Source organism: Carassius auratus, chromosome 35 (assembly GCF_003368295.1).
Source record: "Carassius auratus strain Wakin chromosome 35, ASM336829v1, whole genome shotgun sequence".
NCBI classification, from domain to species: domain Eukaryota; kingdom Metazoa; phylum Chordata; class Actinopteri; order Cypriniformes; family Cyprinidae; genus Carassius; species Carassius auratus.
In genome coordinates, this window is record NC_039277.1 from 13893905 (window position 1) to 13916414 (window position 22510).

The 22510-nt window shown below is 37.0% G+C and overlaps 2 protein-coding genes, 1 long non-coding RNA gene and 1 pseudogene across 9 annotated transcripts; 3 read left to right on the forward strand and 1 right to left on the reverse strand.

Moving 5' to 3' along the window:
- The first annotated feature begins 731 nt into the window (after positions 1-731).
- LOC113054518 (dolichyl-diphosphooligosaccharide--protein glycosyltransferase subunit STT3A-like) lies at positions 732-7933 on the forward strand. Of its 2 annotated transcripts, none has more exons than XM_026220128.1 (18): positions 732-829; positions 1508-1630; positions 1715-1775; positions 1856-1977; positions 2942-3087; positions 3177-3267; positions 3995-4101; positions 4208-4372; positions 4464-4644; positions 4785-4940; positions 5266-5357; positions 5437-5592; positions 5676-5864; positions 5964-6080; positions 6168-6270; positions 6407-6595; positions 7356-7471; positions 7564-7933. In XM_026220128.1, exons 2-18 carry the CDS (start codon positions 1543-1545, stop codon positions 7600-7602), a joined length of 2118 nt encoding a protein of 705 aa, XP_026075913.1. In that variant the 5' UTR covers positions 732-829; positions 1508-1542; the 3' UTR covers positions 7603-7933. The 2 variants fall into 2 exon arrangements, with proteins under 2 accessions (XP_026075913.1, XP_026075914.1); XM_026220129.1 differs by having other exon boundaries at positions 786-879.
- On the reverse strand, positions 7723-11456 carry LOC113054521 (uncharacterized). 5 transcript variants are annotated; one of them, XR_003277392.1, is made up of 4 exons: positions 11418-11456; positions 9023-9079; positions 8413-8585; positions 7747-8209 (listed from the first exon to the last, which is right to left on the reverse strand). It is a non-coding gene; the product is annotated as an uncharacterized LOC113054521 (long non-coding RNA). The 5 variants fall into 5 exon arrangements; XR_003277394.1 differs by lacking the exon at positions 11418-11456 and adding an exon at positions 9753-9804; XR_003277395.1 differs by lacking the exon at positions 11418-11456 and adding an exon at positions 9173-9212.
- Positions 11457-13471: 2015 nt separating this feature from the next.
- Positions 13472-18163, forward strand: LOC113054523 (m7GpppX diphosphatase-like; annotated as a pseudogene).
- Positions 18164-19018: 855 nt separating this feature from the next.
- On the forward strand, positions 19019-22028 carry LOC113054522 (ATP-sensitive inward rectifier potassium channel 1-like). Of its 2 annotated transcripts, XM_026220133.1 has the most exons (3): positions 19019-19403; positions 19477-19589; positions 20555-22028. In XM_026220133.1, the coding sequence occupies exon 3, from the start codon at positions 20562-20564 to the stop codon at positions 21705-21707; it is 1146 nt and encodes a 381-aa protein (XP_026075918.1). In that variant the 5' UTR covers positions 19019-19403; positions 19477-19589; positions 20555-20561; the 3' UTR covers positions 21708-22028. The 2 variants fall into 2 exon arrangements, with proteins under 2 accessions (XP_026075918.1, XP_026075917.1); XM_026220132.1 differs by having other exon boundaries at positions 19019-19589.
- The last annotated feature ends 482 nt before the right edge of the window (positions 22029-22510 follow it).

The window sequence follows — 22510 nt, forward strand, 5'->3', positions numbered from 1 at the left end:
AAACAAGTCATATCTTACCATAACTCATACTGCTTTTTATATTTTTATTATTATGTATTATAATATCTAGAACCAAATCAGCATATTAGAATGATTTCTGAAAGATAAGACTGACTTGCATTTTTGTTTAAAGGTAAAGACTCAACTTTATGCATATTCTGCAAGATCCCCTTTCTATTAAACCGATTCTTTTTGACTGTCTCGGTTTTAATGCAAGCAGAAAGCTCTTTTATGAAGTTAAGTTCACGTAAGTACTAATTTAGTATGATTTTGCCAGAAAAGGTTTTAGATTTGTATCATACAGTATGTTAATTAAAAAAAATTACAACATTGCTCGCTGTGTTTGTTTATTTGCTTGGTTTTTATTATATTTATGTGATAATTGTATTTTTGTAATTAAGAGTTTTTGCCATGCAAATTGCCTCAGATGCTGACATGGCATTAAATAAAACTTATACATAACTTGACATAACTCATTATGAAATTTCTATTTAACATTTAAAATAACATATAAATGTTATGGTATTCTATAGTTAAATTTGTAAAGTTAAGAGTTTTATGGACTCAACACATTGCTAACTTTATTTTTCTCCCTTTCTTTTACTGGCTATGTTTAGGACACGTCATATCTGGAGCGCCATGCGGAACTAGTCTTGACACGCTTGAATGACATCTCGAAGGCCAATCAGCGAAAGGCGTCCTCTCGGAATCGTGACGTGGAACCAATTAGCGCCCTCTCTACGTGGAAAGGTGGGGCTTGATCGCAGAGAGGGTTGTATGTGAGAGTGTGGTAGGTCTGGAGTGAGTGAACCGCCGATGAATAAGACAGGTAATTTTGCACATTTATAATCTCTGATCTTATTTATTGCAACTATACAGGTTCGTTGTCATTATATTTACTCCCTTGCATTAAATAATACATTTACGTATAATTAAAAAAAAGCTTGGAATGGTGTGAGATAGGTGTAATGTTAGCTAGCAGCTAATGAGCTAATCAAGACTTTAATTGTTTAGAATCACGAATAGTTCATCCGATAAACACAGTATTATGAGCATCTTTTATACTCTTTGCATTGATTTCTCTACCTCCTAGTTAGGTTACATGTGTGGTGAAGTGTTAATAAGTAACGTTAGGTTTCTGAGTAGGAATTGTGCACAAACTGGCTCTTCCTGATTTTATAAAGCTTTGACACTTTAACAGATAACACAATTTGCAGATTAATGCATTTCTTCAACTGTTTTACCCTCTAAAATTCATTTTCACGCTTAATAGATTTGCAAAACCTCTTTAATCAGGGTAAAAATAAATTTTAGGATTGCATAATCATATTTGGATGTTTAAATCTGCCAGTGGCTTACTGCTTGTACATAGTTTGTTGTTAAAGGAGCCCTATCCTACGCTGCTCTAAAATTTTACCTTTTCTCCTAAAATGTAGGAATAGTTTAAGTTGTATTACTATTATTATTAACTGTTGTATTTTTTTATATAAACATGCTGTTTTGTCAGGTATCAAGAGTTAGTCTTGCCTCCTGTGTGTTAAGATGACCAAGCTGGGCTTCCTGCGTCTGTCCTACGAGAAACAGGACACCCTGCTGAAGCTGCTCATCCTGTCTATGGCAGCCATCCTCTGTGAGTGGATGCCCGTCCCTTTGTATCAGACTCCCTGTATGTCAGCTGTCCTCTAAAGCTGTCTGTCTTGTCATTTTCCTCCAGCGTTCTCCACCAGACTGTTCTCTGTGCTTCGGTTCGAGAGTGTTATCCATGAGTTCGATCCGTAAGTGCAGCTATTGGGTCATTTTTGCAGTGCACCAGTGTCCGAACACCTGTTTAATTGAGCTGTTTTCTTGTTGGCAGTTATTTCAATTACCGGACCACTCGCTTCTTGACGGAAGAGGGCTTTTACCAATTCCATAACTGGTTTGATGATCGGGCTTGGTATCCACTTGGGAGGATTATAGGAGGCACCATCTATCCCGGTACAGCTTAATAACACGGATTTCGAAATTTATAGCAATATAAGAATGTGTTTTTTAGCCACTTGTGGAATAAAGCCAAATCCAAAACCCCAGAATGCTTCACTCGTGCTATAAAAGTTTCATTGCTTTTAGTGGAATGTTGTCTTGGAAAATATTGGTAAAGGAATAGTTCACCATAAAAAAAATATATATAAAAAAAAAAATATATATATATATATATATATATATATATATGTGTAGATGAGATTAGATTTGGAGAAGTTTAGCATTGGATCACTTGCTCACCAATTGGTCTTCTGCAGAGAATGGGTGCTGTCCAAAGGCTGATTAAAAACATCTTAAAAATCCACATGACTCTAGTCCATCAATGAACATATTGAGAAGTGAAAAGCTGCATGTTTGTGGATATAAAAATTTCTCCAATAAGACATTTACATTTTAGACTGTTGGTTCTGGCCATTAAATGAGTCCTTAACATGCCTCCTATAAGAAATTGTATCCCCTCTTGTACTGTCCCATCAAAATCCAGCAATATATTTGTTTAGAACTGTTTTGGACTGACGGCACCCATTCACTGTAGAGGATCCATTATGTAATGATAAATTTCTCCAAATATGCTCTGATGGATAAATACATCTTCTCTACATCTTGAATGACCTGCAGAACTGTTTCTTTGATGAAGCCACATTACTAGTCTTGATGGCAATGGTCATGTCACTTCCTTATTATTTTACAAATGTTAAACACACCCCTAACCATTAGTATTGGACCCCGCAAATTGTGTAGTATCGTTCATTTTAGACTTTCATCTGATGAATGATAAAACTGGCAGTGGTGTAAATATAAACCATATTTAGGGACTCTTTTGACTAGCAACTTTATAGCAACAGGCTGAAACCACTTTAAACAGTGCTACATCTGCATGGCAACGGTGTGGTATTTCTTTCTTTTTTTTTTACTATAGGGTTGATGATCACATCTGCAGCTTTGTATCACGTTCTACACTTCTTCCACATTTCCATCGACATCCGCAATGTGTGTGTGTTCCTCGCCCCTCTCTTCTCCTCCTTCACCGCTATCGTCACCTACCACTTCACAAAAGAGCTCAAGGTGAGATGAACTTCAGCACTCGGCCGTCACACCCCCTGCTCATCATTTGTCTAGCTAATTCTCCTAATTGAAGTAACACTTTGTTGCAGGATGCAGGTGCAGGGCTTCTGGCTGCCGCCATGATCGCCATCGTGCCTGGATACATCTCCCGTTCTGTGGCAGGCTCTTATGACAATGAAGGTACCGTCTTGTCTCAGAGATATGTGTTCAGTTTCTCAAATTTGTCAATATGATAAAGGTTTATAAAAATGCTTTTGATGCTTTCAAAAAGGTCTCAATAGGAAAAGTTTTAGAATTTGTTAAATGTCTATTTGAAACATACACTACTGGTCAAAGGTTTGGTGTCAGTAAGATTTTTCTTTTGGCAGGAAATTAACACTTTATTCAGCAAGGACAGATTAAATTGCTCAAAAGTGACAGTTTCTGTAAAAAAACAAACAAAAAAAACAATTTGCAACTTTTTAAAATCTTATTTCATTATTGATGATAATAAGAAAGTTGGAGTTATACAAAAAAAATAATAATAATAAAAAAAAAAAAAATATATATATATATATATATATATATATATATATATATATATATATATATATATATATATATATATATATATATATATATATAATTTTTTTTTTTTTTTTTTTTTTTTTTTTCTCACAATAATATAGTTTTTGTTTAATTAAATGAAGCCTAGGTGAGTATAAGATTAATTCTTTCCAAAAAAAAAAAAAAACCTTACTTAACCAAACCCTTTGAATGGTAGTGTGGATAAATATATTTATAGTATAGTTTGTTCTTTGTATGACATTGTGTTTTCAAATATCCTTGACAATTTACATTAATAATATAATATAACAATGAATACATATATGAATTTATATTAAATAGTATTTTTTATGATATAAAGGAATCGCCATTTTCTGCATGCTGTTGACGTACTACATGTGGATCAAAGCAGTGAAGACGGGCTCCATTTATTGGTCGTCCATGTGCGCGCTGGCATATTTTTACATGGTGAGACATTTGATAGAATCTTTGAATTGGGAATATGTTTCAGAGTTATTGAAATACACAAAATCCATCATTTCAATAACACTGTAACTTTGTGTGCTGGCGTCAGGTGTCCTCCTGGGGTGGTTATGTGTTTCTGATTAACCTCATTCCCCTCCACGTGCTGGTGTTGATGCTCACCGGACGTTTCACTCATCGCATCTATGTGGCGTACTGCACAGTCTACTGCCTGGGCACCGTCCTCTCCATGCAGATCTCTTTTGTTGGATTCCAGGTGAGGAGCTGAACATCACCTACCAAAAAATTACTATCATATAATCTTAAAAATAGATCAATAATCTCTGTCTTTCTCTCTTTTCCTCCAGCCTGTCCAGTCCTCTGAACACATGGCTGCATTCGGGGTGTTTGGCCTGTGTCAGATTCACGCCTTTGTCGATTACCTGCGGAGCAAACTGAACACGCAGCAGTTTGAAGTGTTGTTCAAGAGCGTCATTTCGCTAGTCGGTATCATCCTGCTCTCTGCAGGTGGAGTGCTCATGCTGACAGGTTAGAAGAGACTCTCCCTGTTAAATATTTATTTATTTTTAATATAAATATATAATATGTAAGTATTTATTTATGGCCATTTAAATATATATATTTTTTATTGTTCCTAAATAGTTTGTTTTTGTATTGGCTTATGCTAGGGAAAATCTCACCTTGGACTGGCCGTTTTTACTCTCTGCTGGATCCATCCTACGCCAAGAACAACATCCCCATCATCGCCTCTGTGTCTGAGCATCAGCCCACCACCTGGTCCTCCTACTACTTTGACCTGCAGCTTCTGGTCTTCATGTTTCCAGGTACAGCACATTCCTGTGCTTGTTTTTGTAAAATAAAATACAAATATTGGATAAATAAATGAAAATTAGAAATATCACCTTGGCAACTAACTAAAATACAATAAGCTTACATTGAAGTTGTAAAACTACTTGAAAAACCAAATAAATCTAAATAGAAATATTTTTTAAGAAAAACTAATTAAAGGGACAGACATATAACAAAATCGCTAAAACTTAAATTAAATTGAAAACTAAAAATATAAAAATAAAGAAAGTCAAAATATTAATAAATACTATAATGGTGTATAAATAATGCTAAAATAATCTGCATCTGTTGTTTCTCCAGTTGGCCTTTATTACTGCTTTAACAACCTCTCTGATGCCACGATTTTCATCATCATGTATGGCGTCACCAGCATGTACTTCTCAGCTGTGATGGTAAAACCCTTTTACTTCATATTAGTCAAGGTTCTTTTAAAAAGGAAGCCCTGACCCTAGTTTTATCTGTTCTGCTCAGGTGCGTCTCATGTTAGTCTTGGCTCCCGTCATGTGCATCCTGTCTGGCATCGGCGTTTCTCAGGTTCTCACCACCTACATGAAGAACCTGGATGTCAGTCGACCGGACAAGAAGTCCAAGAAGCAGCAGGACTCCACTTACCCAATCAAAAATGAGGTACGATCAATGCTCTTGATCTTTCTTAGCTTTTCTTACGTCATTGGTTCCCTCAGTGATACTCCGCTCTGATTGGTCCGTAGGTGGCAAGCGGGATGATTCTGGTCATGGCGTTTTTCCTCATCACATACACCTTCCACTCCACCTGGGTGACCAGCGAGGCGTACTCCTCCCCGTCCATCGTGCTCTCCGCCCGCGGTGGTGATGGCAGCCGCATCATCTTCGATGACTTCAGAGAGGCGTATTACTGGCTCAGACACAACACACCAGAGGTTCGTGAGATCTGTCATGCTGTTGACCCTCACAAACATCCTGCTACTTTTGATTCCAAACATTTTTGCTCCTCTCATATTATTTTTGTGCGTGTACAGGATGCTAAAGTCATGTCGTGGTGGGATTATGGGTATCAAATAACAGCGATGGCCAATCGAACGATTCTGGTTGACAACAACACTTGGAATAACACTCACATCTCCAGAGTGGGTCAGGTGAGGATGTTGCTTTATATATTTTAAACTACTAAAATATCGTTTCGCTGTTTACAGTTTTTATACTTTGGTTTTCGCCCTTTGCAGGCCATGGCCTCCACTGAGGAGAAAGCCTATGAGATTATGCGAGAACTGGATGTTAGTTACGTCCTGGTGATCTTTGGTGGACTGACAGGATATTCATCTGACGGTACGGGCTCGGATTTATTTTGACCCACGGAAACGGCTTTGTGGTTCTTAATGTTTGAATTGTAGGATCTGGATTGGATTAAACCTAAATAACATGTAAAAATGAGTATTTAGTGTTTGTGTATTTGTTTGTGTAGACATTAATAAGTTCCTGTGGATGGTCCGGATCGGGGGCAGCACGGACACAGGGAGGCACATAAAGGAACATGACTACTACACACCCACCGGAGAGTTCCGTGTGGACCGCGAGGGGTCCCCCGTCCTGCTCAACTGCCTCATGTACAAGATGTGCTACTATCGCTTCGGCCAGGTTTACACTGAAGCCAGTAAGTGTGTGTGTGTTTTTTTTAACATATATATATATATATATATATATATATATATATATATATACACACCATATTTTCCAGACTATAAGTCACACTTTTTTTTCATAGTTTGCCTGGTCCTGTGACTTATATTCAGGTGCGACTTGTTTATCAAAATGAATTTGACATGAACTAAGAGAAAACATTACCATCTACAGCTGCCAGAGGGCGCTCTATGCTGCTCAGTGCTCCTGTAGCCTACACTAAGTAGCATAGAGCGCCCTCTCGCGGCTGTAGACGGTAATGTTTTCTCTTGGTTCAGTCCAGTCCAGTGCGACTTTTTTTTTTTTTTTTCGTCATGACGAATTTTTGGACTGATGCGACTTATACTTAGGTGCGACTTATAGTTCCAGAAATTACTATATATATATATATATATATATATATATATATATATACGTACGTGTGTGTTTTGATACTTTTATATTCATTAAAAACAAATTGTAATTTGATGTGCTTTTATTCATAGCTATTCTATTTCTATTTAGTTAACAATAACAGCACAATTAATTAGTATTATTTTGAATATTATTTAATATTTTTAGTAAATATTTTATTATTATTATTATTATTAGCTTCATAACTGATATTATAAAAGTAAAATGAGTTGCAAATGCTGTTTCATGTTGACTTTTAGTTCAGGTTTTGAACAACAAAAACTAAGAAATTAGTGATGACTAGAATTAAATTCTACATTTTTTTTTTTTTACTTTTCCAGAGCGTCCTCCTGGTTACGACAGGGTTCGTAATGCTGAGATTGGCAACAAGGACTTTGAGCTGGATGTGCTGGAGGAAGCATATACTACAGAGCACTGGCTTGTCAGGATATACAAGGTACATCTTAACTCACCTGTGTATATTTAACCGTTACTGTCCTTCTAAACCATCTGAATTTCAACTGATGATCTCCTGCTTTACCTCCACAGGTCAAAGACCTTGACAACCGTGGCCTCTCAAGAACGTAAAACCCAGAAACTCAAAATCGCACCCCCTCTTCTGAACACACAGCACTGAACGTCTGCGGGCCCCATCCCATGATCTGAGGGGAAAGCGTGAAGATTTTTTTATACTTTTGTTGTAATTGCTGAAAGAGATTTTCTTTTTCTTACCTTTTTTTTTTTTTCTTGGTTTGTTTTTTAAATTTGATTGTCAAATGTGATGTTTACTGGGGGCAGAAGGTGTCAAATCACCTGAAAAGGTGAGAATAATGTTCATAAATCATTTCTGCAATCAGCAGGCCAGATAACTGTTTGATTTGTCTTTAAATGGGTGAATAAAAGAGTGACTGGGATTAAATTGATCACTGTCATTATTTTTAATTATTAAAATCACATGTATGCAGAAGTTAGAGTCAGGACCGGGCCCACTAATATCTACATCCTCAAGAGTTCTCGACTTGTCAGTCCAAAAACCAAGCTGCCAATTTTAATGAGCTGAAAGTATGTTGATCACTGCACCACCAGAAGGTGCATCCAGATGAGCAGCCGGATCGGATGTATGGGCTCAGGATGGTGGTGCTGGGGCTCATGGAGTTGAGGAATGTTTGTTTGTTTTAAGCTTGCACACCCACACCTGCAAAAAGACAAAATCAATTAATAAAAATTATATTGTTATGAATCTTTCAAAACTAATATTTGCTTAATTTAAGATACTTATGCTTAACCATTCAAACCATTATGTAAAATAAAATAAAAAATCTTTTTCTATATAAAATATACAGGCTTTGTAGGGTTTATAAATTTATATGTAATGCACAGATGTGTTGGGGCATGTACCATTCTCTGCATGTGCTCGTCCAGTCTGTGCAGAGCTTGTTCACCCACCGGGAACAGATCTGGTCCTAAGGATGATGTATCCAGTCCAAGATCTTCAAGAGTTGGAATCCCAAAATCCTCTTCATGGTCCACAGAAAATGAAGTGGACACATCTTCCAGGGAAAGAGGCATTACTGAGGAAAGAAAACCCAGCTACAGTCTCTCTTCTCGTCGCATGATGTCCAAAAAGATACCTTTCATGTCCTCTTTGGTTGGAACAGGTTTTTTAGGAGGACCAATGGCCTTCTCCACAGAAGTGAACGTAAGTCATGGGAGGCTTGCAGTTGTTCTCGTCAATAATTCTTCTTTTAAAATATAAAATTTGATTTACAAATAATAGCAATTACCTGTCAATGTTGTAGAGAGTGTGAGAAATCTTTGGAATAACTTACACTCCATATTCCTCTGCCAACTTCATGACATCATTGTCTATACTCTGACTATATGGCTCTGTAACAACCTCGAAAGTCAACCGGGTGATCTTCCATTTCTCAAAGAGCTTTGGAAGGACCTCTGCGTTGCATGAAGGAAAAACATTTGACCCAAACCTTAACCTTTTTTCCAACCTTACCTGGAGTTGAGTTTCTTCAGACTGGAGTCCAGGTCTCTGAGAGCTTCTATCAGAAATCTATATCACAAAAAATTAAAATAAACCAACAATTGTTTTTATTCATCGCAAACCGACTCTAGGAGGTTGTCCAACTCATAGACATATAAATACCTAGACGCCTCATTGGCCACTCGACCGCACGTCAACGTCGCCGCCATATTGGAGCGGGCAACTCTCATAACTCACATCAGGACAGAAAAAACTGACTCATCGACAGATTGGACACCTACAAACCGTCACACGGTAATAAAAACAGATCTCGGGGTGTTATCTTTCACAGGTAAGACTCATCTGTTCTTTCTCGATGTTTTTTGGTCATTTTTAACATTATGTTGACAGCTTAATTAACCACCAGTGTCAGACTATTAATAAATAGCTAGCGATATCGCTAACGTAGTTAGCAGTGAAAGCTGAGACTTTATAAGAATTCAAAGTTTAAATTAATTCTTATTACGTTTTAATTTATATTGCCATTTATATAATAAACTAAATGATGTTATGAGCACAATATACAGAGTGAGCACTTTGGCCGTCTAGATTAATGATGGAGCTAAAGCTTCTCTCTTTAATTTCACTACCGTTACTTATTTACAAAGATTAAGTGGTAACACTTTAGAATACTAGTCCTTTAGTTAATGTTAGTTAATTCATTAACGAACATGAACAAACAATGAACATACTGTGAACTTACTCTATGTATTCTTTTTTCTTCCCTTTTAGCCATTTGCAAACAGGAAAAGGACAGCCTTAAGGAAAGCTGAGGAAAGCTGTTATCTGCATTTCCAAGAGACAAGACTATACCTCCCTAGACTAATGTTGTGTTTGTACTAAACGTAGAGCAGCCCTGAATGAATCGACAGAATGACCCAGCTCATATTCTAAAGCCATTAATCGTTTGAAAGCATTAATTTATACCAGAAAACAAGACAGAAATACTAAGGAAGAAAATCTCTGCATTAATCACTTAATCGTTTGATTCTGATTCATTCAGTAATTTCTAATAATGCTGCACTCATGTTTATAATAAAAGATGACATAATTCATAAAAAAAAACTTAAACCCAGCAAAGAAATAATGGATGTTGCATTAAGTAATTTATTTTCTCATTAGATACAGTCAAGTATATTACAGATCTCTTCATACTTGATATAAAATTAGATTCATTGGCGTATATATTCAGATTTGAGAGGTTAAAGGGCAGAGAGCATGATCACTAAACAGCGGATTCCTCATTGCTTCCTCACATCAGCAATAATCTTGGGAAGCAAAAATTATTACACTCTGTATTCCAGTGCTAATATATGAACATTGTGAAACCAAGACATTTGCAGGAAATGCATAATGACCTCAGATATTAATTTTTATTATCAACTCAATATATTCTAGAAAAACTATAGTAACTATACAAAACTATTGTAAGAGCATCATTCTCTGCGGTGAAGAAGAACACCATGACTTTCATCAAATTAAAATCTCTCGTGTTTGTGTCCGAGTCGAACGGTGGCGGGTAAAAGAAAAGAGTAAAAAATAAACCTTGGACAATCTTCCTAAAACATACGTCTGCAGGAGCCTCGATGATTATAAATATGCTTTATCTTTATCACAGTATTTCATCAAGCCTTGTGTTCAACTCCATATTTATACTGAAAATAAAAGTAGCTGTGATCTTATTCTAGTTAGCAGCTCTGAAATTGAGTGACAGCTGATTGGTTGATTCACAAATGTCTTCACACACAAAAAGCGCTTCATATTCAAACACAGTTTAGATTAACACTCATATTACTGTTTTATCTGTGAGAGGAATCAAACAATCAAATCCTGCGATCGTTTACTCTTCCTCAGCCAAGTGTTTTTTTTTCTTTCTGCTGAACACTAAAAAAGATGTTTTGACGGTTGACAGTTGATGGCACCCATTGACTTCTATAATAGGGGAAGAAATACTATGGAAGTGAATGGGTACCATCTTTTTAGCATTCAGCAGAAGACAGAAACTCGTACAAAAAATATATAGTTTTAAAGTAAAATGATATAGATAAATCGTGTAAGCTACTACTAAATATTGCAGAAACTTAATTTTCTGTAAAGTTGCTTTGCAATGATTTGTAAAGTAAAAAGCACTACAACTCAAATGACAACAGTACTAAAATTAAAGTAGTAACTTTTTTAAAACACATAAACATAAAGGCTAAAAAAATAAAAAATAATACAACTAATTCCTAAACCTCAAACTGCAACCATGAGGCTAAAACTATGCTATGTGTCACTCTGAGTAAGTGCTGAAACAGTTTATAAAGACCTTGATGTTGTTTGGACGCCAGAACCGTGTGTGTGTGTGTGTGTGTGTGTGTGTGTCCACCTGGACGTTCCCGTGTTTGGCTCCTGGGATGATCTGAATCCTCTCAAAGTCCCTCCCCAGGATGATGATGTCACAGCCAGAGTAGTACGCCTGTCCCACGAGCCCCGGACAAAACAACACACACAGTCTGACACTGATAATCACAGAGTTCTACATATCATTTGAATGTAATGTTTTGCTACATTTTTATTTATTTTTTTTAATCGAGGAATTAAAGTTTTAAATGTTTTCATTTACGGTTAATAATCTCTTCTGCTGCTGTTACACTCACAGTCACGAACAGCTTGAATCATCTGGACTTTTTGAGTCATATTTTGGCAATTTTTTTTAGCATTTTTATTTTATAATATTTCTTAACATATCAGACAATATCTGCCTTCATTTTGCATGCATCTTGTTTATTCTCGCTTATAAACTTTTTGTTGTGTTGTTTTTTATCCTCATTTGTAAGTCCCTCTGCAAAGCGTCTGCTAAATGAATCAGAATTTAATTTTAAGTATTAGAATTAGAATTTAATTTGGTGTCCTGAAATACCCCAAACACTGCACAGAGGTTAAGATGACCATTGCTACAAAAATAAAATAAAAAAATTGAAAGTCATGCTATTTTGTTTTAATTTCCCCGTACTAAATTATACAGACTGTGGGATTACTAACAGGCTATTAACAAAAATCTGTTTCTAACCCTCTTTTCTCTTTATTAAAAGTTGATCTAGACAAATACATGATAGAATCAAATGTTTTGCAAATCCGCTCGAAAGGCCTGCTCTCAAATGATTCGCGAAACGCGCTTCGGAGTCCCGATCTGAATCAAATGTTTTGTGAACTCCGAAGCCCCGATCGAATGATTCGCGAAACGCGCTTCGGAGTCCCGATCTGAATCAAATGTTTTGGGAACTCCGAAGCCCCGATCGAATGATTCGCGAAACGCGCTTCGGAGTCCCGATCTGAATCAAATGTTTTGGGAACTCCGAAGCCCCGATCGAATGATTCGCGAAACGCGCTTCGGTGTCCCGATCTGAATCAAATGTTTTGGGAACTCCGAAGCCCCGATCGAATGATTCGCGAAACGCGATTCGGAGTCCCGATCTGAATCAAATATTTTGTGAACTCGCTCCGAAGCCCCAATCAAATGATTCGCGAAACGCGATTCGGAGTCCCGATCTGAATCAAATATTTTGTGAACTCGCTCCGAAGCCCCAATCAAATGATTCGCGAAACGCGATTCGGAGTCCCGATCTGAATCAAATATTTTGTGAACTCGCTCCGAAGCCCCAATCAAATGATTCGCGAAACGTGCTTCGAGTCCCGATCTGAATCAAATATTTTGTGAACTCACTCCGAAGCCCCAATCAAATGATTCGCGAAACGTGCTTCGGAGTCCCGATCTGAATCAAATATTTTGTGAACTCGCCGAAGCCCCAATCAAATGATTCGCGAAACGTGCTTCGGAGTACCGATCTGAATCAAATGTTTTGTGAACTCACTCCGAAGCCCCAATCAAATGATTCGCGAAACGTGCTTCGGAGTCCCGATCTGAATCAAATATTTTGTGAACTCACTCCGAAGCCCCAATCAAATGATTCGCGAAACGTGCTTCGGAGTACCGATCTGAATCAAATGTTTTGCGAACTCGCTCTGACGCCTCAGATTGTGGTTAATCTTGCAGATCATGACTTATATCTACTCTTCCTCTCCCTGCAGTTTGGTAATATAAAGATTCCTCTTTTGAACTTCCACCTCTTCTGTGGTTTTTATTGTTCTGGGTCTTGGGCTCCCGGGTTCTCAAAAAAGAAATTTTCAATCTCCAAGGTACATTCAAATTACATTACATGAATATGTTACAGTTATACTAAATTAACAGATTTGTAAACCGCAAAAATCAACAAGTGAGACAAATGTGAGCTTTCACTTAAAATTTTCCAAACCTAAATAAATAACTGGAGGCAAAGTTTTTTTTAACTGCATGTAGATCACAAACCTCTGAAATTCGTTGATAAATGTGAACGTTATAGTGTTTTTATTCAGTAAAAACCGCAGCTCCCCCGTTTACTTTCATTTGTTTTAAGGCAGTCTTGCCCTCACTAACATGGCGGACGGCAACGGCTCATATGTCCCCCGCGTGTTTTGCTTGGTGAATTCTGATTGGATGTTATTCAGCGGGCGGAATCATGGCGGAAAGTAAGAACGAGAGAGCTGCTAAAAGACTGAAAACTGATGCGGAGGATGATTGCGGAGACGCGGGAGAGTTATCATCAGACAGCCCGGTCTCGGACTTCGAAATCACCCGAATTCTGCGCGAACGTGCGCGGGAGAAGAGCCTCTTCATTCATGGGAAGGTGCGTGCGCAGGAGAGAGCAGTAGTTTTCTTGTTAGTTCATGTTAGCTCTGGAACATTACATAATATTAAAATATAAAACTTTTGATTTTAAGAATGCATTCATAAATGTTTAAATTAACTAACATGTAACAAATGCTTTAGAAAAATATTTAATTGTTAGTTCATGTTAACTAATGAAGTTAACAAAAATTACAAAACAGAACCTTATTGTAAAGTGGTATCAATTTTACTTGTACTAACGGTAATTCTAGTAAGATTACCTACTAGTACGTGAAAAAATTATGTAATAGTCAGTATTGAAATAAATGTTACAGTAACCTGCAGTCGCTGAGTTCTGTTCTGTTTCCCAGGTGAAGGATCAGGATGCTGTTGTGATCCTGGAGAAAACACCCATCAGACAGGACACACTGTCTGAGTTACTGAAGAGCAGTCAACTCCAGCTGGAGATGAAGAATGATGTGTACAGCACATACCAGCTGCAGGCACCTGCACACCTGAACGGTAGGAGCAACATGTTTGTACTTCCATGCATTATATGGTTTAATATGGTAAGCATTTAGCATGCTGATATTGCATGGTATTACCTTTCGATACCATCACTGTACAATTTGTTAATACACTAATAAAAGTTTGAGGTTGATACAATTTCTTAAATGTTTTTGAAATGTCTCTTAAGCTCACCAAGGCTTTTATTTGGTAAAAACAAAAAAAAACTTATTATTGTGAAATATTACTACAGTTTAAAACAGCTGTTTTGTATTTCAAAGTATTATTTATTCCTGTGATGCAAAGCTGAATTTTCAGCATCATTACTCCAGTCTTCAGTTGACTCCAGTTTTGTTGCTCAATAAACATCTTCAGTATTATCAGTGCTGCCTAATATACATTCATACAAATAAAGTAAATAAAAATAAATGTTTATCTGAAATATTATTTGATTTAAATTTGCCATTATATATAATATATTGCTATCTGTGTGTATGTTTTTTTTTTTTTTTTTGTATTTTTTTTTTTTTAACTTTAATTTAAAGGTCATATTTTGTTAAATACAATTTATAATTTTTGAAGAGTGAGATTCTTCATTTTCCAGAAACCTCTCCTATATATTTTTTAAAAAGTGTTATAATTGCAAAAAAATATTTGGCATTTTTTTCCAATGAATTGAAATCACAGATTCAATAAATTTTGTATTTATGAACAATTTCTCATTTTTGTTATAAAGAATCACTTTTCATATCAATCACTTAAATACTTAAGAAGTATTTGCATCAGGAGGTTTTTCTGGTTGAAGAATCTGGAGAGGATTATCGTAACCCCACCCTACCGTACATCAGCAGCTTGAGCTTCAGTGTGCAGGTGAGACTTCACTGACCTCTGACCCTTCACGTCAATATTGTTCCTGTCCCATGTGTATCCTTCTCACATGAAGTACATAACTGAGCTGCCCAACTTTCATTTTGGTTTCAGTGTGTGCATAACATATTGGAGAAGAAAGCAGAGGCTGATCGGATTGTTTTTGAGGATCCAGATCCCGATACTGGTTTTGTTTTGTTGCCTGATTTCAAGTGGGATCAAAAGCAGGTAAATCTGGGGTGAATCCGTCTCATAATATTTAAGGCTGAATAAAAGACCAGTGGAAACAATGAATGTTTCCTTTCCTCTCCAGCTGCGAGACTTGTATTTGATTGCTATCGTCCACCGGAGGGATGTCAGAAGTTTAAGGGATCTTACATCAGAGCACCTGCTGTTACTCACAAACATTCGCAGTAAAGGAGAGGTGAGTGGATCAGATGAGAATCCAAATGATTTTTCAAAGTTGTCATTAAAACAAAGATTAATGCAAGAAAATTTCTGCTTCAAATGTGATGCAGTGTTTATATGCCATTACTTTGAAATTAATTATTAATTGTTACTAGCAGTTTCTGAGTGAGAATTGTTTCTTTAGTGTCTTCACAATGAACAATGAAGTAGAGTTGTAGTTCTGTTGTCCACTAGATGTCACTGTTGATCTGAATGACAACCACTCTTTGTCTGCTTGTCCATTGTCTGCTTGCTTTTTAAAAGCACGTGGTGCAGTGGTTACCACATGTGCTCTAGATATAATGAGCTGTGGTGATCCTGTGGAAAACAGGGTTCGATTCCATCCTGCTACATTTTGCAATCTTAACTAAAATCTCAACACATAAACGCTATGAAAATCACAACACAGGGTTTTTCCAAGTGCTGTAGTGTGGCTGCAAACATCAAATTTGAGTCTTGTCTATATCCACAGGACGCCATTCAGCGGCAGTACGGCGTCCCTCTGAGGAAACTGCGCGTGTTTCTCCACTATCAGCCATCATACTATCACCTCCACGTCCATTTCACCTCTCTGGAGTACGACGCTCCAGGTTGTAGCGTGGAAAGAGCCCACTTGCTTTCCGATGTCATTCAGAACTTGCAGGCAGATTCCAGTTACTATCGGAACCGCAGCCTGGCGTTCCCGCTGCGGGCCGATGATGGTTTGCTCCTCAAGTTCAAAGAGGCTGGGAAACTCTAGAGACCTGATTTTTCGGGAACCTTTTTTTTTTCTTTTACTTTATAAATGTTAAGTACCTGTACACTGCTAATCCGTTTTGAAAATATTTATTATTACAGTATACACTCAATGTAATAATGTCTTGATTTGACCCTTGTCATCAACTGATTTTTTATTTTAAGTCCTGATTGTTTTGTAATTGTTTGGTTGTGTAATGTCTGTTTTTCATGCTGTGGTTGATCATGTAGACACAACCCAAATTCATCACCCAAAACCCCGGCTGTGCACCTGTCTGTGGTGCGACATGGTAATTCATTTTAAAGCAGAATTTGAGCCAGTGGGGCCCCAGGCCTTATTCTTTGAGGTTTTCGGGATCCTTTGAAGAGATTTGGCTGTGACTGGCAGAGCAGCAGGCTGCACTGACGCTCCTGCACTGTTTTTAATTCTTCTGAAGAAACGAACAAAACCTAGTGGTTCAATATTAGTCCAAGACACAACTGATACTGTTTATGCTTTCCAGAAAGTTCAGCTGAGGTGTGTAGAATTTTCTTAACCAACGTAGTTCTTTGGTTCAGAGCTCATTGTAAATCTAGGGCTAGAGAGGCAGAAAAAGCCCAAAACCCCCTGAAGAAAAAGACTGTTCAGAGTTTGTTTATGTGGTTCAACAGAGTTCTTAAAGAAGATTTCACTGCTTTACATTATACAACCACAGTCTTACAATGCCCTCTATTCACAGGAAATCTCTAAACACGATAGAATTATTTCTGTTGGGATATCAGCTCAAGCAATACTCTTTAAAAGGACCACTCACATGAAAATGAAAATTGACATGAGCTATAGTGATATTATTTTTCTTACAAAAATCTATTGTGCCAATTTAGATGATTTTGAATATAGCACTGAAATTGAATGGACTGTGTTTTTTTTTGGTCGATTTGGACCTCAGTTGCATTAGATTTGAAGCTCTGTTTATTTTATTTTTTTTGTATTCCACATAAGACGTTGCTTCTGGCTAAAATACGAGTCCTCTATCCTATGGCTTTTTCAATAGTGGAAAAAGTTTTCTTGTCTGAACTCAGAAATATTCACAGATCAAACACCATTTACAAGAGAAAATGGTTTTAAACCAATATAGAACAAGGGATGGACTTTTTCCACTTGAGGAAGTGTTGTTATGGATAATGGAGTCATATTTTGCCCAGAAGCAACAGTTTAAAGTTAAAATGCCTTGATGGATTTGTTTCTTTCAAACATGCAGCTTTTACTTCACATCTTGGATGGCCTGAGGGTGAGTACATTTTTAGTTTTGGGTTAACTATATCTTTTAAGCTTCACATTCAGATCGACTTACTTGATTGAGATGATTAAAAAAGTTAGAGACTCCGTCATCTTTGTGTTTTTCCTCTAATGCATTTGAAGCCAGTTGCCATAAATCCCTTTGAGAAGGCCTTTAGCAATGCTACTGGTACAATTATAACTAAATGCTTTCTTTCCTCAAGGGTTTTGTTGCATCTGGCCACTGCTAATTTCAGTGTTGTCACTATAACTAAATCACTCATGTGCTCCATTTCACGTGGCTTGAATTCCTTGTTACATGTTCATTAATTCTAAGTAATTACTGGGTCTTATTACTTATCTGCTGTGATATGTTTGGCAGCAGGATTGAATATTTAGACAGAAAATTCCAGAGAAGAATGTAAAAGTCCTTAAGAGATTTTAAATGGCCTTACGGAGGCTCTCCAGAACAATAGCATCATTATGCCACACAAGTGCTGCTGTCAAATAGAGGCACTCCATCTCCATGTATCACTGTTCTCTGCTCTCCAGAACAATGCCTTTTCTAATTTTTTATTTTTATATTATGTACTTACTGAGCACATTAAATGGGAACATAATGTAATGGGAGTGGTATATTTATTCATGTCGATGTTAAATGTGATGGAGCTTGACTGTTACCAAGGTGGGAACTTCATGGCCGGCAGCCATGTGGTCTGGTCAAATTTTTAGCAGGTTTTCACATGCCATTTTTAAGAGAAGTTTAAAACAAATTTTTACAGTTTCTGAAAGTTTAAAGTTATTAGTGAAAAGTTGTTTTTCGGATTTTGTAAAATTTTGAGTTTTATTAAATATATTAATTTTTTTATATTTGATATTTAAGGTATATATATATATTTTTTTTAAGTATATTACATATTATCTTTTTTATTATGAATGAAATGGATGCAATGGAAATCTGACATTTTGTGTGATGTTTCCACATTGAATGCCATGAAATCTGCCATTTTTCAGATTTCAGTTTGAAATTCGATTTCCATTTTGGTCTTCAACATTTGGAAATATTCAAAAAGCTCCTGTTGGAATCAAACCCATGAGACTGGTGTTGCCTGTGCTATGAGCTACAGGGTTTAAATATAACCCTTCATTGTTTCTTTCTCTGAAATGATTTCGGTGATATGAGTGTGGTTTGACACCATTTGCCAATCTGAGGTTTATCTTACTGCAGTGTTACAGAGGAAGTTAATGTGGCTACGTGTGATAAATGATATTTGTCTAGCGTCTCTACCTGAGTGGCTCTGTGTGTTTGACAGTGGTATTTTGAATTATGTGCCTGTTAATTTTTGATTGTAATTAAATTTGGTTTAGTAAACTTGAGTTTTATTCAGTTTGTTCAGATTAACGCTAAGTAGGCAAAGAACCTCCTGTGTGTTTTCCATTTTTTTTCAGCTTTCTTCTGTGAATTTCCCTGCAGTGTGGCTTTTGGTTACATTTTGAACTTGAACTAAAGTCTGAAACTTTCAAATCTTATGATTCACTTGACAAAAGCATAAAGATGTAACCTTAAGAGGTGGGGGCAAGGATCAGCGCGACGGGAAATGTGATTCAACTCTTTCTTTGTGTTGTTCTTTGCAAAGCCTTTGCGTTCCCATGGGTACAAGCAGCGAGGAGCTCCACAGCTGAAGTTCCTCCTTTCAGATGGGGTTCTTTGATTGCTGAAGAGGAATTTGGATAACTAGAACACTGACCCCCCAATGCAAACCCATCCTGTATGCTATAATGGTGTCTTTTTAATTAGCTTTCATGTGGTTTGCATTAGTTGATTGGTGAACGAACACTACGTCTGATGTGAGGTTAGTTTTGGAACCATTTTCTAAGCTGTCTTTGCTTTATGGTGTGTAAACTGTGGCATGTGCCTGGGATTAGGACATTTCATCGAGGATTTTAGCAGCACCCCGATGGTTCTATGCTCAGAAAGAGAACTTCATGGCCTGAACTTCAAAAAGCACTTTGTTTGCTGGGACGTTTTCAGTTTGCAGGTATGAGGCAAATACTTTCACATTTATGGGTGACAAAGAAAGCAATCGGTGCTTTACTGGTGTGGTTTGTTGTGTTTGAGTGGATTATGAGCTGCAGTAAAAGCAGTATTTATCTTTTATTGCCTACAGAGGTTTGGGTTTGTAAGCAACTTATAAATTTTAATGTGCTTTTCTTACTGAAGAAAAATGAATTTTCTCAGCTTTACTTCTAATTTGTAAGGCATCAAATTATTGTTGTATTATGAATTACTAAGACAAGACCATTTTTAAAAATGTTTTTAACTTAAAATATTTTAATTGGTTCTTAAATGTTTGTATATATCACTTAGAAGGCACTATAAATAGTTTAAACTTAGTTAACTAATAACAATGGTTTAGTTTATATATTAGTATCAAAATATGTATCTCAAATATATATGTATGTAAACTTAATATTATTAACTGTCTGTTTTATTATTTGTAATATATCAGTTGCTAGAGACTATAAATTGTTTAAACTATGCGTGTGTGTTGTGTATATGTAAATACGTGTATGTATATATATATATATATATACATATATATATATTTATTTATTTGTAATGTATGTATAGATGTGTATATTTGTGTATGTCTTTATATATATATATATATATATATATATATATATATATATATATATATATATATAGATATAGATAGATAGACACACACACACACACACATTATATATGTGTGTGTGTGTGTCTATATATATATTACTGATATATTACAAATTATATATATATAATTTGTAATATATCAGTTGCCAGAGACTATAAACTGTTTAAACTATATATATATATATATATATATATATATATATATATATATATATATATATATATATATATATATATATGTATATATATATATGTATATGTATATATGTATATATATGTATATGTGTTGTGCAACTGATGGATGTATTTCTGTATTTCTACCAGCTGAAAGATGTTCCAGTTCATACGGAAACAGATTCACAATCACCTTGTGGAGCGGAAAATTAGGAGAACTCGTTTTGTTACCAAGGACGGCCACTGCAACATTAAATTTGGGACTACTGAATATCACAACCATTTTGCTTTCCTCATGGACTTCTGGACTACATTTGTTGAGATCCACTGGTGTTTTGTATTCGTTTTATTTGCCGCCGCCTTCACGGGAAGCTGGTTCATTTTTGGTTTGCTGTGGTATTCGCTTGCAAAAAATAACGGAGACTTAGAAACTCTACAGAACTCGTCTGAATCCCAGCAGATGAAATGTTTAGAGAACATTAACAGTCTCACGACCGCCTTCTTGTACTCTTTAGAGACCCAGACGACCATTGGCTATGGCGGCCGAGCTCTCACGGGTCACTGCCCGGGCACAGTCGCCCTGTTGATCATCCAGTCCCTCATGGGTGCCATCATAAACTGCTTTATGTGTGGACTCATTTTAGCAAAGATCTCTCTCCCCAAGAGAAGAGCAAAGACTGTAACCTTCAGCGAAACAGCAGTCATTTGTCTTTGGAAGGGGAATCTGTGCCTCCAGATACGGGTAGCCAACTTACGAAAAACTCTTCTTATTGGCAGCCACATTTATGGAAAGCTTCTCCGGACCACCCTCACTCCAGAGGGGGAGACCATCATACTGGATCAGGTGAATATTGACTTTTTGGTGGATGCTGGGAAGGACAACCTGTTCTTCGTTTGCCCACTTACCCTGTACCACGTGATCGACAAATCCAGTCCGTTTTCCGAAATGGCTGCAGAAACTCTTCAGCAGCAGGACTTTGAGTTGGTGGTCTTCCTGGATGGGATGGCTGAATCCACCAGCCTGTCCTGCCAAGTACGAACTTCCTACCTTCCGCGGGAGATCAAGTGGGGTTACAGCTTCCTGCCCGTCATCTCTCGCACCAAAGGTGGGAAATACCGTGTCGACCTGTCCAACTTTTCCAAAACGGAGCCTGCGGTGACCCCACACTGCGCTTGCTGTTTCCACAATGAACATAACAAGGAGCTCATTCTCCACCAACATGTACGTGAAGGAATTGATAATCTGGGATTTGATGTTATTGAGCTTCAAGACTCTGTTGATGTAACTGAGAAGTGCGATTAAACCGTTCGCTTCAGCAGAGACTGCAGTAAACATCCTGTGGTGGCATTCTGTACTGTGATGGTTAGAAGCAACATAAAAGTGGAGAGAGGAAGAGGGGTGACTCGCTATAGTTCTGTTCCCTGACAGACACATTGGCTGTGTTCCTTAGTGAGCTGCATGTGTAGACAGACTTAAGGCATCGTACAGTATGTGCTTCTGACACAAAACCTTTTCCAAAAGATAGCAATTGTGGAAACAAGTTGCCTTGTTTTGATCAAGTTGTAATATCTAGTGAAAAGAAGACAACCCTAAGTTGAAGTAGGATAATTTAGTGAGATATATATATATATACAGTACAGACCAAAAGTTTGGACACACCTTCTCGTTCAAATAGTTTTCTTTATTTTCATGACTATGAAAATTGTAGGTTCACACTGAAGGCATCAAAACTATGAATGAACACATGTGGAATTATATATGGAATTATATACATAACAAAAAAGTGTGAAACAACTGAAAATATGTCATATTCTAGGTTCTTCTTTTGCTTTGATTACTGCTTTGCACACTCTTGGCATTCTCTTGATGAGCTTCAAGAGGTAGTCACCTGAAATGGTCTTCCAACAGTCTTGAAGGAGTTCCTCGAGAGATGCTTAGCACTTGTTGGTCCTTTTGCCTTCTGTCTGCGGTCCAGCTCACCCCTAAACCATCTCGATTGGGTTTAGGTCCGGTGACTGTGGAGGCCAGGTCATCTGGAGCAGCACCCCATCAGTCTCCTTCTTGGTCAAATAGTCCTTGATGCCTTCAGTGTGACTCTACAATTT